The sequence below is a fragment of the Bombus affinis genome, chromosome 5 (assembly GCF_024516045.1).
Source record: "Bombus affinis isolate iyBomAffi1 chromosome 5, iyBomAffi1.2, whole genome shotgun sequence".
NCBI classification, from domain to species: Eukaryota; Metazoa; Arthropoda; class Insecta; order Hymenoptera; family Apidae; genus Bombus; species Bombus affinis.
The window spans coordinates 12,216,076-12,230,578 of NC_066348.1; the positions used below are offsets into that span (position 1 = coordinate 12,216,076).

The 14,503-nt window shown below is 35.8% G+C and overlaps 2 protein-coding genes across 2 annotated transcripts in view; both read left to right on the plus strand.

The window, feature by feature from the left end:
• The first annotated feature begins 1,038 nt into the window (after positions 1–1,038).
• On the plus strand, positions 1,039–4,076 carry LOC126915935 (protein obstructor-E-like). Its single transcript, XM_050721078.1, has 5 exons — positions 1,039–1,240; positions 2,761–2,955; positions 3,219–3,403; positions 3,560–3,792; positions 3,904–4,076. Exons 1-5 carry the CDS (start codon positions 1,192–1,194, stop codon positions 3,938–3,940), a joined length of 699 nt encoding a protein of 232 aa, XP_050577035.1. The 5' UTR covers positions 1,039–1,191; the 3' UTR covers positions 3,941–4,076.
• A 5,661-nt stretch (positions 4,077–9,737) lies between these two features.
• Positions 9,738–14,503, plus strand: part of LOC126916914 (TWiK family of potassium channels protein 18-like) — a 363,234-nt gene continuing 358,468 nt past the window's right edge. The window contains exon 1 of the mRNA XM_050723215.1: positions 9,738–10,003. The gene's annotated coding sequence lies outside the window, so the exon portion shown is untranslated. The remainder of the gene's footprint in view (positions 10,004–14,503) is intronic.

Genomic DNA, 14,503 nt, shown 5'->3' on the forward strand with positions numbered 1-14,503 from the left:
GTATCAGAAATTTTACGATACTTTTTACAAACAATTTAGTCTTTCAAGTTATTCGTATTTATCGGCGTGAGTATTGTCACTTTTTCTTTAGTGAATTCAAATCGCGTGTAAATTTCCGTGAGCAGTGAAAGTGATCGTCTGAAAGTTCTTCGCATTTCACGGCAAACGTTTCCGAAATCTGTTCGATCGATCAGTGTGTCAACGTGTGATGCTTTCGTGATAAATTAAATTTAGTGTCGCTTTCGCAATAATTGATTCGAAGAAATTTTATGTAACACTTTGGAACAATGTTAGTAGCATGTCAAACTACCTTATTCCACCTATAAGATTATCGTTACTTTCAAATTACACTAATAAACAACAATTATTTTATACTACGATATTTTACAAAACTAGTTTTGGTAATTTACATACTAAGATCGACAAGACGTAGAAGACGACCAGAATTATCAATTAGGTAAAACACGTAGTACATCGGTGAAAGAAATGGTGCGAAAGAGGCAAGAAACATAAGAGGAGAGAGTGAAAGATGTAGCGTAACCGATCTCCCGAAGAGGAAATTAACATCGTAAATCGAATGATATAATAAGATCAAACATTGTCTAACAAGATTCAATGTTCGCTTACCATCCACCTAAATTTATAACATAATACATATATGTATAGATTTATTTTAAATTACTCGAACCAGCTATAGTAAGAGCGAATCAAAGTTTACGAAAAGCAAACTACCGATAGCATTATAGTTACATGGATTTCGAAACATTCCAGGAACGCGATGATCATTTGTAAAGATCGCTGTAATTTTAATTTTTCCGCAAACGTTGGCGAAGGACGTCGAAGTGAGAGTACGGCACAGAAGAGAGGAAGAAGATGAACAGCGGTGACGGTATCTGGAAGAGGGAAAGAAGGGTAAAAGCGCGTGGTCCCTCCGATCAATCTTGATTCTAGACGGTTATCCATCTATGAAAACGAAACGAAAGTGGGGACGAAGTATTGCACGTAGTGGGGACTAACAGGGTATACACCGTGGTGAGTTGCCGAAGAGCTGCAGTGTTTCGCGACGGAGACACCATTTCGAAGGAAGGCCAAAAAATACAGATTACCATACTTTAGTGACCAGTGTTTGGAATAATCTTTGCTAGATCGCGTGATTGGCTTCCATCAAAGTCGAAAAAATAAAGGATAAATATGATTAGAGAATCTTTTGTAACGATATTGGCTGTGATTGCCGTAACACGTAAGTATCGTATTTTAATAATTTTCTATGCGAAATTTGAAAGGACATACTTAAAACAATGAAATTATACGAAAATATTTTGTCTTCGCTATTGAAGTATATATTAAAGAATATTATATTTGACGATTAATTACGCAAATATTTAAATTAAGTATTGAGATCCTGTATTTTGAATAATAGTGGTAGGTACCTTTATTAATCGTAATAATAAAAAATACTTTCGTTCGAGTGTGTCGTTTTTATACCAAATACGACATTATATGGTTTATTTATACCAATGGAAGAAATTAATATTTTTTAATTGTATATCTCTAAATTATAAATTAACATCGCAAAAAGCAGTTCAAGCAAACATGGAATTTCTCGAATTTACTTTGCACGTTTTCAACCAGAAGCAAAAAGAGTACATGCTAATTACCGAGAAGGAAAAGAATGGTTTCACTGAAACAGATCTCAGACTTTCTCTTAATTTCTCGGCACGGTTTGCCGCAGCTTCTAAAATACTACTGAATTTCCGGTATCGTAATCGTCGCGTAAAACCGGTAAAATTTCATAAGTATTTAAACGTCTGAAACTCGTCGCCCATCCTGAGGAGAAAAATTATTCGTGTCTCTAGTACGTTCCAAAGGTATTCATTTCGCCTGGAGAGCGCGTAAAAGACAGTCGAACTAAACTTTCTAAAGCGTAAATGTCAGATCTGTTGCTCGCTGAGTTGCATAAGTATCTGCAGTGGTTATCGTCTCTATACATATGTAAAACCGATAAATTACGTAAAGAAATAAAATAATGCCGATCGAATTTAAGATTCATGGGACAGAAAGAGAAGTTAGGCTGGTTCGACTAACTCGCGTATGCTACAGCACTTCTCGCCAAGCTACTTTATATGCCTCTTGAAGCGTGGCATTGATTTCCGGTATATCTTACAAAGTAAATGCCGCAAGTAACGTGGAGAAATTTAAGAAATTTGTTCCAGTTTCTTTCTCTCTTTGTATTCCAGATTTTTACAAAGTGAAAACGAGTCCCCCGAGAATGCTACTCCATCGACATTTTCACCTACGTGAATTCCCAGCCCTGTCGTCTGATAAAATATTCCATTTAGATTATTCTTTGATTTATCGCTCCACTATGTGATTTTTAATAGCCGCGAATATTAATCGATTATCTAACAAAAATAATCTAAAACTAAACTTTATTTTCACTTGAGGATTTTCATCGACATTTTCACCTACGTGAATTCCCAGTCGTATCGCGTGATAAAATATTCCATTTAGATTATTATTCGATCGAATAATGTGGGATTAAACTTTATTTTCACTGTAGTAAAAATTCCACTGTCAAGAAAAACTGAAAAATATTCCAACCTCGGCGCTGAAAATTTGCGAATATATGCATAAATGACTAACAAATGGTTGTTTCTCAAATAAACGTTACACGTGAAAAGAACTGGAGAAAATTTCATTACCTCATATATACATATATATAAAGAGAGTAAACTTTCATTTATGTGAAACTTGTTATAGACGGTGCATTCAACTGCCCGAGCAAAGACGGCCAGTATGAGGATTCAAAGCAGTGCGACAAATACTACGAATGCATCGATGGCGTCGCCACGGAGAAGGTTTGTCCAGATGGATTGGTTTTCGATCCTCTCAATCGTAAAGTGAACAAATGCGATCACGTATTCAACGTTGATTGTGGAGATCGTCTGGAACTACGTAAGATCATCATAAATTGTATTCGTTGAATGATATTAAATAAAATCTAGTCCTTGAGAATTTGATTATTTTCCATATTTTTGTAATAAATGCTTGTATCAAGTGTTGGAAACACACTCGTTGGAATAAAATTGAACTGTCCAAGTACGACATGTTACGCGTGTCATTGGCTTTTGCGGTTGATGTCCTTGACATACAGGATACTATGACGACAAGTAATGAAAGTGCTTTTAATTCTCGTTATATTTTTTTTATATTTACAGAACCACCTCAACCGACCAAGAAGTGTCCACGAAGGAATGGTTTCTTTGCTCATCCAGACCCATCTGTTTGTAACATCTTCTACAATTGCATCGATGGCGAAGCGATCGAAATTACCTGTACCACTGGATTGCATTTCGACGAATATAGCGGCACGTGTGTATGGCCTGACAGCGCTGGACGAGAGGTAAACGTTATTCTATATTTTACATGTATAACATATATTTTTTCTTCTGGTCTTGATGTTAAGAATATCGCAACTTGATAGTACACGTAGTAAATGAAAATTAATATATTTCGCAACGACGTATTCTACATGTAATGTTAAATTTCATCTCTACAGGGATGTGGAGTAGTAGACAAGAAGTTGAAAGACGGTTTCGAATGTCCGAAAGAAAGTCAGGTGGATACTAGAGGAATGGTTGTCGATCATCCTAAATTTGCTCATCCAGATGACTGTCAGAAGTTTTATGTCTGTCTGAACGGAGTAACACCACGTGAACAAGGTTGTAGCGACGGAACTGTTTATAACGAGGAACAGCAAAGATGCGACGCACCTGAAAATGTTCCCGGCTGGTACGTATGATTTAATAATAATAATTTTTTAAAAAATATGCGTAAATACAGCAGTAAAATATTTGAACGATCAGAAAGCAAGATTAATTAAACAATTATACCATTTTACAGTGAGGATTGGTACAAGGATGATGACAAGAAACCATAAAATATTTTCTAAACTCATATGTCCCGCATCGGGATCTCGATATCATCTTTAAATCACGTCATCCTCGTTTAGTGTGTAATAATGTGTGTGTTTAGACATTTGAATGTTCATAAATAATAAATTCTATTTTATCTTATTCATCTTATTTTTTTTTTTTGGTATTTTCTTTTATCGCTTATCCCAACTCATTTATGGTATCAACGAATCGATATAACGAGTTTCTTAATAGCGAAGCTGTGTCGTTATTAAAATTTCCTATGAAAAATATTAGAAGGGAGCGTGCCTGCGCAGATTCTATTTCTTGAAATATGTACGAAGTGTCTTTGAGTTTTCTTTCGTAACCAACGAAGCGTGTCGACGGTAACTTTCTCCTGGACATTTTATTGCTTTTTGTTCTTGAATTCATTGACGGACGACTTTCGTGTTAATGTACTTTTTACTAGGCATATATGATAACTAGGCTGTGAACTTTTATGTATTTATGTGAAATTTAAAGATGCAAAAGCGGACAAAATGCATATAATATACAAAAATACGTAAAGCATTCAAAGTAAAGTACTTGTTATAAGCAATTCATATAATTTTTAGTAAGTAAAGTAAATTTCTATTTGCGTTATAATTTTTTGATCGGTGTCGATAGAAATATAAATTTGCATAAAAATGAGCTATTTGTAATATACAATTCAGTAATTGATTTTCTCTTAATGTTTGAGATAGAATATGAATCACGTATAACGTAAAAGATAAATAAAAGATACGGTGTACGAGACTAAAATTCCATCAAAATAGGCATACATTTGACAAATATTGATTTAAAATTTGACAAATTCGTTTCTTACAAGGTGTTGAAAATCACAAGACGATATAGTTTGATATTTCTCTAACTTATCAAGTAAGAGATGCTCGTAATAATCATAAGCAGAGAGATAGCTATGACCAATCTAAACTTTCCGAACTGTCCGCTGATTACATTGTGTTTGTGTAATTGCACAGCATTCATTTATACGCGATTCAATCTAAGCTGAAATTTCTTGCGTACAGCAAGGATCAGCTGAATCTGGCTTGATTGTAACAGTACCTTAAAGTGCCATGTACAGAGAAAGGGAAGCAGAAACTCTCTGCACTGCAACGGTTAAAATTTAATCGCGATCAAGTTACTCATTGGAAAACCATAAGTAAATTACCAGTTCTCCAATAATTATAAAAATTCCTGCTGACTTAATAATACTTCGTTCGAAATACTTGTAATCGATGTTACAGTTTGTAAATTTTTTCCGGTCAAGGATACACAATTTCTCTTTAGTAGAATTGCTTCTTGACTATATAATGATGTATACTTTTGTAATGCTAATGCTATATCTTACGTTTTTAATATAATATAGTGCAAAATACAAGGTAAAAAACGAAGAAAAGCGAGTGCTTTTATAAATATTTGATTGTTTGATAGTACGAAAAATGTTTGATTAACTGTGCAGTCTAAATGATCATTTTTCTCTGGGACTTGTACGAATAAGCTGTTTGAGAATCACTGCGTACCCCAATGCTTGAGCTGCTGTATATTCGTTCGTGTAGAGAGAGTTTGCCTAATTTCAGGGGCATTTTGATCGTTTTTTAAACATTGCCGACGGATTATTTTTCGTTACTATAATCCAACGATTAAAATTAATTGCATAACTAATTGGTAAAGTTTCGATAACGTTTGTTGATTAAACAGTGTTGGAATAATTAAATATTCGGTTAAATGGTATTCCAATAATCGAGGTCGAATAGTATTGTAAAGAACACTAGATTCAAAGGTGTGTATGTAAGCATACGTTAACTCGCAGAGGGACATTCGTACCATCTATTGGTATAACGTTCAAGAGACTAGGGAGAAGTTGGTCGAATAGCTGGGGTGTAATATTAGGAGCACTTTGAAAGGTAAAGTTACACCAATAACAGAACTAGCGAAGCTCGGGACGGTCAATAGAATATGCAAATTGGCGTTCAAATGGTCGGATAAAGGTTTCCTTTGGTTTTCATTACGTTGTTCAGGACCGTGCTCCTTAGATTTTCTTTCAATCTTCTATGAATTGGCTGAATAACATCAAAATAATATACGATACAACTTCTCAAATAATTCAAATATAATTATCATTTGACAGAAGTTATTACTCGATAAAATATTTGTTTCATCTTCTAATTATTCTAATGCACGATGAAAATTAGCATTAAAATGATTAGAAGTAGCTTTTATAATCATCGCTTTTCTTGCGATATAAAATTAATCTTTTTACAAAAGTATTAAATTCCGTATTTCTTATACAGTATTCTTATATAGCTTCTCTCGCGAGTAATATATTTTTCTATCACCCAAAGGATTTTATTCCTACTATTCCTACTACTTCAAGATTGCGGTAGGATCTAGACACGCAGAATCCTGGCTCTGTCGGCCAAGATAGCTAAAAGTAAAACGGTTGTAAAAGTTACATTATTCTATGTCGATTTTTACAACCAGAGGTTTTCAAAGGTTCTTTATCATCGGTATATGGTTTCGAGTACTAGTAGATATAGGATACATTTTAGCTATAAAAGTTGAAGATCTCTTTATGATCCATTTTATCGTTGTCCGATCGAATTCAAAGGCGAGAAATATTATCTTTTTATGGATTGAAAAATTTTTGAAAAGACGAGACAGAAAAGAGCGTACAGAAATGTTCAAACATTCTAAAAGCCGATAATTTCTGTTCATCGTTAGCTAGTTCGTAAAAGAATACGGCAGATTGGGTAATTATGGAGTAACTGAGCCAAATCGACCTACCTTTCGAGAATTTCGAGCGAGAAAGTTCTGGAGTATTCTTTCGAAAAGTTGATTCTCTTCTCAGTATCAAGGATTCTCTCACACGAGTTCAGACCTTTCACTGGAGCTTGCGGAAAGTCTCTGGTCCATTTTTTAGAATTAGAAGAAAACGGTAGCCGAGGCGATCGGTAATCGATACCCGTGGAGTGCAAGGGCTCGTAAACTGGCCAAACAACGATTCGTACGAGACGATTGGTTTAGCAGTAGTGGCTACGTTTACAGGTGTGCGATTGCTAGAACAGGTGAGCGATTGGTTCAACCTTTCCGGTTCTTCGTAAACTTCTCTTTTCCTTCGTCAATTTTCCTTCTCCCCTTTTACGAGATAAAGTGCCAGAGTGATCACTAATCTGGCTCACTCTTACACACTTTTCTCTTCGTATTTAAATTTTTATCGTAGCCTCCGAGTAGCTTCATTACATTTTTAGCGAAACGAAGTGTAGTTCGATCCTTTTTCCTCTCTCTCTTTTCTGCTCGGTTATGCGAGAAATCAAGAGCAAGCTCATTTAAAATAGCACAACCCCGGATTGTCGCGCGGCTCTTTTAGCCTGCTAATAATCGTGATTCGCTTTTTGCTTCCATAAATTACGGTATCGCGGTACGGGAACAATTGTTATGATAATCGAGCGTTTAGCGTTATGCTGCTTAGGCAAAAGACAATATACCGTAGAATGTTCTACGATGTTGTTTGTACTGTAACGGCTGCTGTTACTTTTATGCGCGAATTACGAAACAACGCAACGCCATCAGACATTCCAGTTTGCAATATTGTAGGTAGTATACTCTTATCCCGGTAGAATGTCTATGGTTGATGTAAATTATTCTGCGTTCCAGAATCTTGAATGATACTCGATGAAAATTTGGGAGCGTTTATTATCCTGAACGTAATTTCAAGACAATACGGAAACAATTAGTTTTACTTGTATCCGTCTGTCGATGTAGAGGTAAGTTTAAAGGGGTTGTCGCATAGGATTTGGATAGAATTTAAAATAGAATCTCTGCAGATTGGACAATTTGAATGATTTCACGAAGGTGGACGATGAGAAAAGTTCTATAATAGTGTTAACATCCGAGGTGTTCATATTGTAATTGTTGCATTTGACTACTTACATATAATTTTCAACTAACAATATTGGACAATCGCGCGGTACCGCAAGCACAGATTTTTATGGCTGGCCGTGAATTTTAGACTACAATATCTTTAAAGATAACCAGCGGTTAGTGGATAATTTACAAGTTATATCCTCTCTCCATCTCTCTCCTTTTCTATTCTTTTTAGTTGACAAAAATTTCATTTTAGTTGAAGTTAAATTTATTTTTAACTTTAAGCCACTGCTTCGGAGTGGTCTCATAACTCACAGCTATTACGTTCGGTTTGAGCGTGTCGGTGAATTTTCGGAAGAGCAGATTTTCCCGAAAAGCGAGCGTAATCCAAAGTTTATAGCATCAGCGTTGCAGTAAATTTATCCAAGGTATGCGCATTTTTACGATGTTAGACGCTTAGGGAATCGGGTGTTGCTTGAATGGTTTTGGAGAAGATAGTTTATTTGAACAGCTAGTGCAATTTTGACTATTTACAGATTCTGAATGCTTCAAATATTCAGGCACGATTGATTCCTTGAGCTCTTGCTATTTCGCTTTCGAACAGCTAGTAACATGTTTCCATCAATATACGTTTCGATACAAATGCCACCACGTACCGTCTGTTACCTTCCACACAAGAATTTTTTAGCGGTACAGATCTTTGTTCCGTTAAGTGATTTTATCGATTAAATGTCGTGCGTAACGTTTAACGATTGTTTTCCGATATTAACAGAATTTTTTATTCGAGCGGAAGTTGTCGCGATATTACTAAATTATTGCGAAAGTTCGTTCCTTTCCAATTTTTCTGAGTAGACAATTGAATGGAAACCTCGAATAAAGGTTTAAGGTACATTTAGTACATTTTATAAAAAAAATGGTTTTTAGGTTGCCCCATAAGTTTCAAGCTTTTAACGTGCTTCTTGTGTTCATCGTTACATCGCCCTCTAACGAAATACTCGCTATCTATCTGTATTAAGGCGATTGACTAGGATTGTAGAATCCACACTTTAATTAAACTTTGAACAAAATGGTGTATAGACTTTTATTCAAAGTTTCTATTCAATTACATAGAATTCCAGTTGTAAATAACGGCTATCATTTGGCGACTGTTCACAGAATTTATTCGTTAGCATTTTTTATAATCCAAGATTAGCGTGGTTAAAATTTTATTTCAGGAAACGACATCCAGCATGCACCTAATACATTTTTATCTTTCGTAAGCTCGTTTATCTGTTCATAGGTACGTTGTACGAATTTGCAGTTTTCGTAGGCGTTAACTCTCGTTGCGCTGTGCAATTTAGCGTTTCAGCAACGTATAATCGCGTTAAAAGTCGAGGACGAACTCGAGACGAGGCGGTAATCGGCCGTTCTATCCGATAACGAGTTCCGTCCAACTTCGCCACTGCGTAGCGACGAAGAAATGGAGAATGAAGAACCTAGAAACTGGAACAGGAACGAAATCAAGAGAACTCATAATGAGAGGAATAACGACCAATTTTGTTTTTATATTCAGATATTTCATTTATTCGATTGAGGTAACCAACACCTTATCGATGATTCTGTTTTATTCAAGACTCTTGACGCATTTAAATGTAAGATGTGATATTGCGACACAAAAGGAGAAGTATCGAGGCGCAAACATGATCAAGATCGCCCATAGAAATTCAATTAAAACCGCCGATAGCCCGGTTGCGCGGTCGAGATGCGCACTGAAATGCGCACGCATAGGTCTCCCTTTCGACAGAGCCCACGATACATATCGATAATTGATAGTACGATCGATGAAGCGACATGGCGCGAGCTGGCGAAGTTCTTCCGTGTGTGTATCGCGATCGCGCACTGTGGAGGTCGTTTCGTATCATGTGTTGTTTCGGTCGAATAAGAAATGTATTTCGCGACGGGACGGACGGAATAACCTTGTCGTTTCCCCGTCTACGAATTCTTGTTGCGCGTAATATTGCTCAGTGTATTTACTTCCGTCGTACAAGGTGTCGCCCGTGAGTGAGATATTCCAGAGAATTCCATGTTCGCACTTACGTGATTCCGTTGTCATATGTGTCGTGGTGGACGTTATTTCATGTCAGAATGTAGTGTCCAAGGAGGATCTTTGGAGAGCCGACAGTATAGCGAAGGATGAAGACAAGGTAGGACACATTATCTTCTATATTCTATAAGGAGGGAAAGTTCTGCTGGAAGTTCATCAGGTTCTCTTGCGTTCTTACGTCTAGGTAGAGCATCTTAGTGTGTCATCCGGTTGAGGGAGGGGGGGCGAAGAGGAGTTAGGTTACCGTTTCAATCTCGCGATAGAAGAACTCGCGATTTCTGATGGTTGATCTAGTCGAGATATTTCGGTGAGGCATGGTTTGAATTTAAAGAATAACCTTCCTGGCGTTCAATCTTTTTAAAACACTTTTTATTGTAAAATAGTAGATTAATCCTGCCGACGCCATTTTGTCGATCGATGTTTGTTCTCTATACGATACTGGATTTTATGTTTATTTTTACCGGCTTCGCACTCGAATGTTACAAAGATTAAACAACTTATTGTTCCTGCTTTCTGCTTCTTTCCAGGGTTTAGTCAAATGTTGTCGAACATTCGCTTGACACGTTGTCTACCGCGAATAAAATTATGATTTTGTCGTGCTGGAGCCTTCGAAAGGTTTACCATCCGTATGTATAAGTAAGTTGAAAGTTTCCTATCTGAGAACAAAAGGTAACTTTCAAAAGAACCGATGTAGCTCTACTTTATCGAATCTCTTTCAGTCACCACTCTGTGATATATCATTGTAGAAGAGCATGTTCAATGAAGTTCTAAAACTTTCGCGAATGTAAGTTGATTGGATCGAAGATGATAAATATTTCAGTTAAGGTTTCATCCCGTTCCACTCAGATTTTCAATTTTCGATTCTCTCTCGATTATCTCTTACAACTTATAAGGATTAACTTTCCTTTAATTAAATTGGGATTAAGTTCCATGAACTTTCTTAACGTAAAATATAAATCCTACACGAGGTAAGCAACATGTCGGAGCAAGAAGACTTCAGAGAGAAATCGTCTCTTACTGTAAATAAGAAAAGGGATCCCGATGGAAACGCCTTTTCGTTCAGCAAGATTGTCGGAGGATGTTTGTCCATGGATTCGAGTACGAGTTCAACTAGAATGGAGAAGCAATCGCATGGTTGCATGTAATGTAACACGTGCCGGGTGCATTCTGCCTGAAACTTCTTCCTTTTTGTTTTGTGTGGGTCTGATGTTTCCTTTTCTTTCGGGCGTCCCGATGGGGACACGCAGACAGACCAATATACGCGCGAGTACAGAGTATCCGTGTAGGTAACTCTTAATCTCTTGAGAGCAAACACCGGTACTCAACTGCTACGGATGCAATCATTTCCAGTAAAGGCAAATTAGTTTTCCTTGCCTTTCCTTAACACTTCTCTCGTGATCCTTTTTTTTTTCCTTATATATTACGTTTCGGATTATTATCAAAGGTTACAAAATACCTTTGATCGTCAAAGGTGTTCCATAATGAAATACAATTTCTACGCTGAACAATTTTCAAATACCACTTAACCGCGAAAACTCTATAATTCTGATAGATATGGAATTAAAATTTAACTCTCGAAACATATTTTATTCGGAATTTCAAATATAATATTTCCGTGACTTTTCCTAGACAATGTTACGTTAATTAAATAAATTTTAGTTTACTTTTTTCCACGTATTTAATTACATTTAAAATGACCTTGTCTTGCAACAGCGACGAGAAAGTACGTAAAAATATTAATATTCAGTTACAGGTATTTCGTCTCTCCGTTTCTATTTACATGTTTTTAAATGAACGTTCTATTTCGGGCGTTATTACAAACAATTTTACAATGTATAATATTCAGTCAAAAAATGAATCCTCGGTAAAACCGACACGTTCGATCTCTATCGACATACGCATGTTGTCGATGTCTGCATTTATATAAGTAGACGCATACTGGCATTTATTACTTTCATTCGATGAATTTCCAATTGTGCCCGCTATTGGGACTGGTATATTCTATATTCCAATGTACAATGCTAATGAGAACAGTGTATCAGGTTTCAGTTGCTTAGATGCGACTCTCATTAATGTTTCGCCACTAACATTTGTAGCGGCTGTTTCGATTTCTGGTGCACAGAATCCTGTATATACTGCGTATACGTTCCGCAGAAATTACTAGACGACAACGAACGTGGTATCGTGTCGTGCGAAATAGTGGAAAACGAATTGTCGCCAAACACGTTATATCGTTCTTTTTATATTTATTGCTGATTGTTCTATCGTTCTTTCGATGCTGTTGGGTTAATCGTGTACCCGCGAAGCGATCGTGGAAAAACAGAGATAGAGTACCGACTAGATAGAACGAACAGTTAAAGTGTCAGGGGGTATGTTGGCGGAAAGAGAAAATCGAATTTCGGGGCTACCTGCAAAAGTAACGCGGTAAGCGGAAAGAATAACGAAGTATCGTAAATAATAAGATAAATCATCGCTTTATTTGTTGCCTCTTTGGCTAGCAATTGCAACTATTTTGCCGTACTTTGCGAGTCCTAGAAGTAAACAATACATAACAGAATAACGAACGACGTATTACGAATTGTATAGAAAATAGATTAATGATTAGGTAAAATGATAACCAAACAGGGTCAAATGATTCGATTAGTATAATAGCAGATATTAATATATACATAATCGGTAATGGCTACAAATCATATGACATTTATTATTGAAAGATATTAATTTAGTGGTACAGAGGTTAATTTGCTTTATTGATAAAGTTAATTTGTTAATAATTTTATTAATTAATATTTCTAACTTCTGCATGAAGGGACCATGTATAATGAATTCGATGCTCCGTAATGTGTGCGGTTATACAGGAAATTTATCATTCGATGTATGTATAAATGATTGATAGGTGTGATATTAAATGATTATTGTTTTTGTCTGTTCGAATGTTTCGTAGAGAATATAACAGATTTATTTTTCATATTTTCGCAAATCGGATATGATGTATGTGTCGGATAGTTGAAAATTAACTTTGATCTTAAGCCAGGCAATGTATGTCTTATAGTATATGTATACCTCCGGCGGTTTTAGTTGGATCTAACGTTCAAAGAATATGTGACAGATTAATGAAACTTCGTATGTATAATGGTTGCGCCTACATAGAGTACAGATGTTATTAGATAAGTCGTTGCGTTGTTAGTTTGACAAGCTGACACTTTAACATATTGAACCGCTTGAATGACAAATGAACTCGATGAGGTTTAAACCGCGGTAACTGTTAATCAAGAGAAGTTCCAAGACACTTTAACGCATTAATCATTATTACGATACATGGCAGTTTAATTAAATTGTTCTTTATAAAATATATAAAACGGATATTACGATATTTCTATCGAAAATGTTAAATAATTTCTTAAACCTCCGCGTGCCGATTTAATCGTATCGAGTATTTAACGAGGGAGCAATTTAAAAACCTCCAAATCAATACGATCTCGGGCACTTCGAGCACGTAATCTTAAATTTGGAAAATAATTTCACGGAACGATCGTGAACAGAAAGTATTGTAAATATCGAGAATCTTAAAAACTCTTGAAATTCTGGGAAACTTCGAAACTTCTAAAACTCTTGAATCTTTAGCTGGCATTTTGAAAGCCTTATAACTTTTGATCGGCCAGGAATGCTTGAAACATGCCAATAAAGCCAGAGTAGCCTTTTAAGAAGTTTCGTCAAATGAATAATATGTTTGCGAAAAATAACTCGATAAAATATTAGTTCACTTTATGCATTAAATTGGATCGATAGTTCCAACTATATTCTTCGTGTAATTTTATTTCTACGGTGTTTATATGTTCAGCTAATTTGGTTACGTTTTAATTGTATATTATTTTGGTAGAGAGAGAATTTAGTAATTTTGGTTGTACGTGCTAACGAGCAAACGAGAATGCGCAAGAAAGATAATGTACAGTGTACAGTGTACAGGGTTGGGAATGAACAGTGTAAAAACCAAAGTGTGTGAGGATTCATCTTCCAAAGTTCTCGTTATGAACGTTATTTCTACTCCATTAAACGTGGTATCGGCTGCGATCTTTTCATTTCGTTGAAGAATCTATTAGCAAAATAGTCTGGTTTATCGTTGCTCGATTTTTCTCATTAGCATCTAGTGTCTAGTAAGTTTTCGTGTATTCTTTTTTAATGGTTTCAATTTTTTCTCATTATTCAAGGTGATTATTCGATCATAACTTTCCCTATCGTCATTGTTTCGACGCATTTACCCGAAAGTACTCCGTGATTATCGAACTATGCTTACTTTTTTGCAAGAACAATGGTTAGGTAATTGAGAAAGTTGAGACTCTATACGTTGTACGACATTGTGTGTATATACTGCGCGAAAAAGAGCAGGAATTATTCCAAATGTGAAGTACTATTTTTCACTACCTAACATACCTATTAACAAGTCCATCTCTTACAACCACGCGTAGGTAATCTGTTTACGCTTCAAATAAAATTTCGCTTTCGTGAATCTTTCCAAAACGTGTTTGATTTAAAATCTGATCGTACAACGTAATAAAGACTTCGATAAAAATATCAGAATTTTTCCGGGTATTTTCAGAGT

What these genes read in the sequence shown, in the direction of transcription:
- LOC126915935 (XM_050721078.1), top strand. Translation starts at nt 1,192, where the DNA reads ATGATTAGAGAATCTTTTGTAACGATATTGGCTGTGATTGCCGTAACA. An exon ending in TGGAGATCGTCTGGAACTAC is followed by an intron (nt 2,956 to 3,218) that starts GTAAGATCATCA and finishes TTATATTTACAG; the next exon opens with AACCACCTCAACCGACCAAG. An exon ending in CTGACAGCGCTGGACGAGAG is followed by an intron (nt 3,404 to 3,559) that starts GTAAACGTTATT and finishes TCATCTCTACAG; the next exon opens with GGATGTGGAGTAGTAGACAA.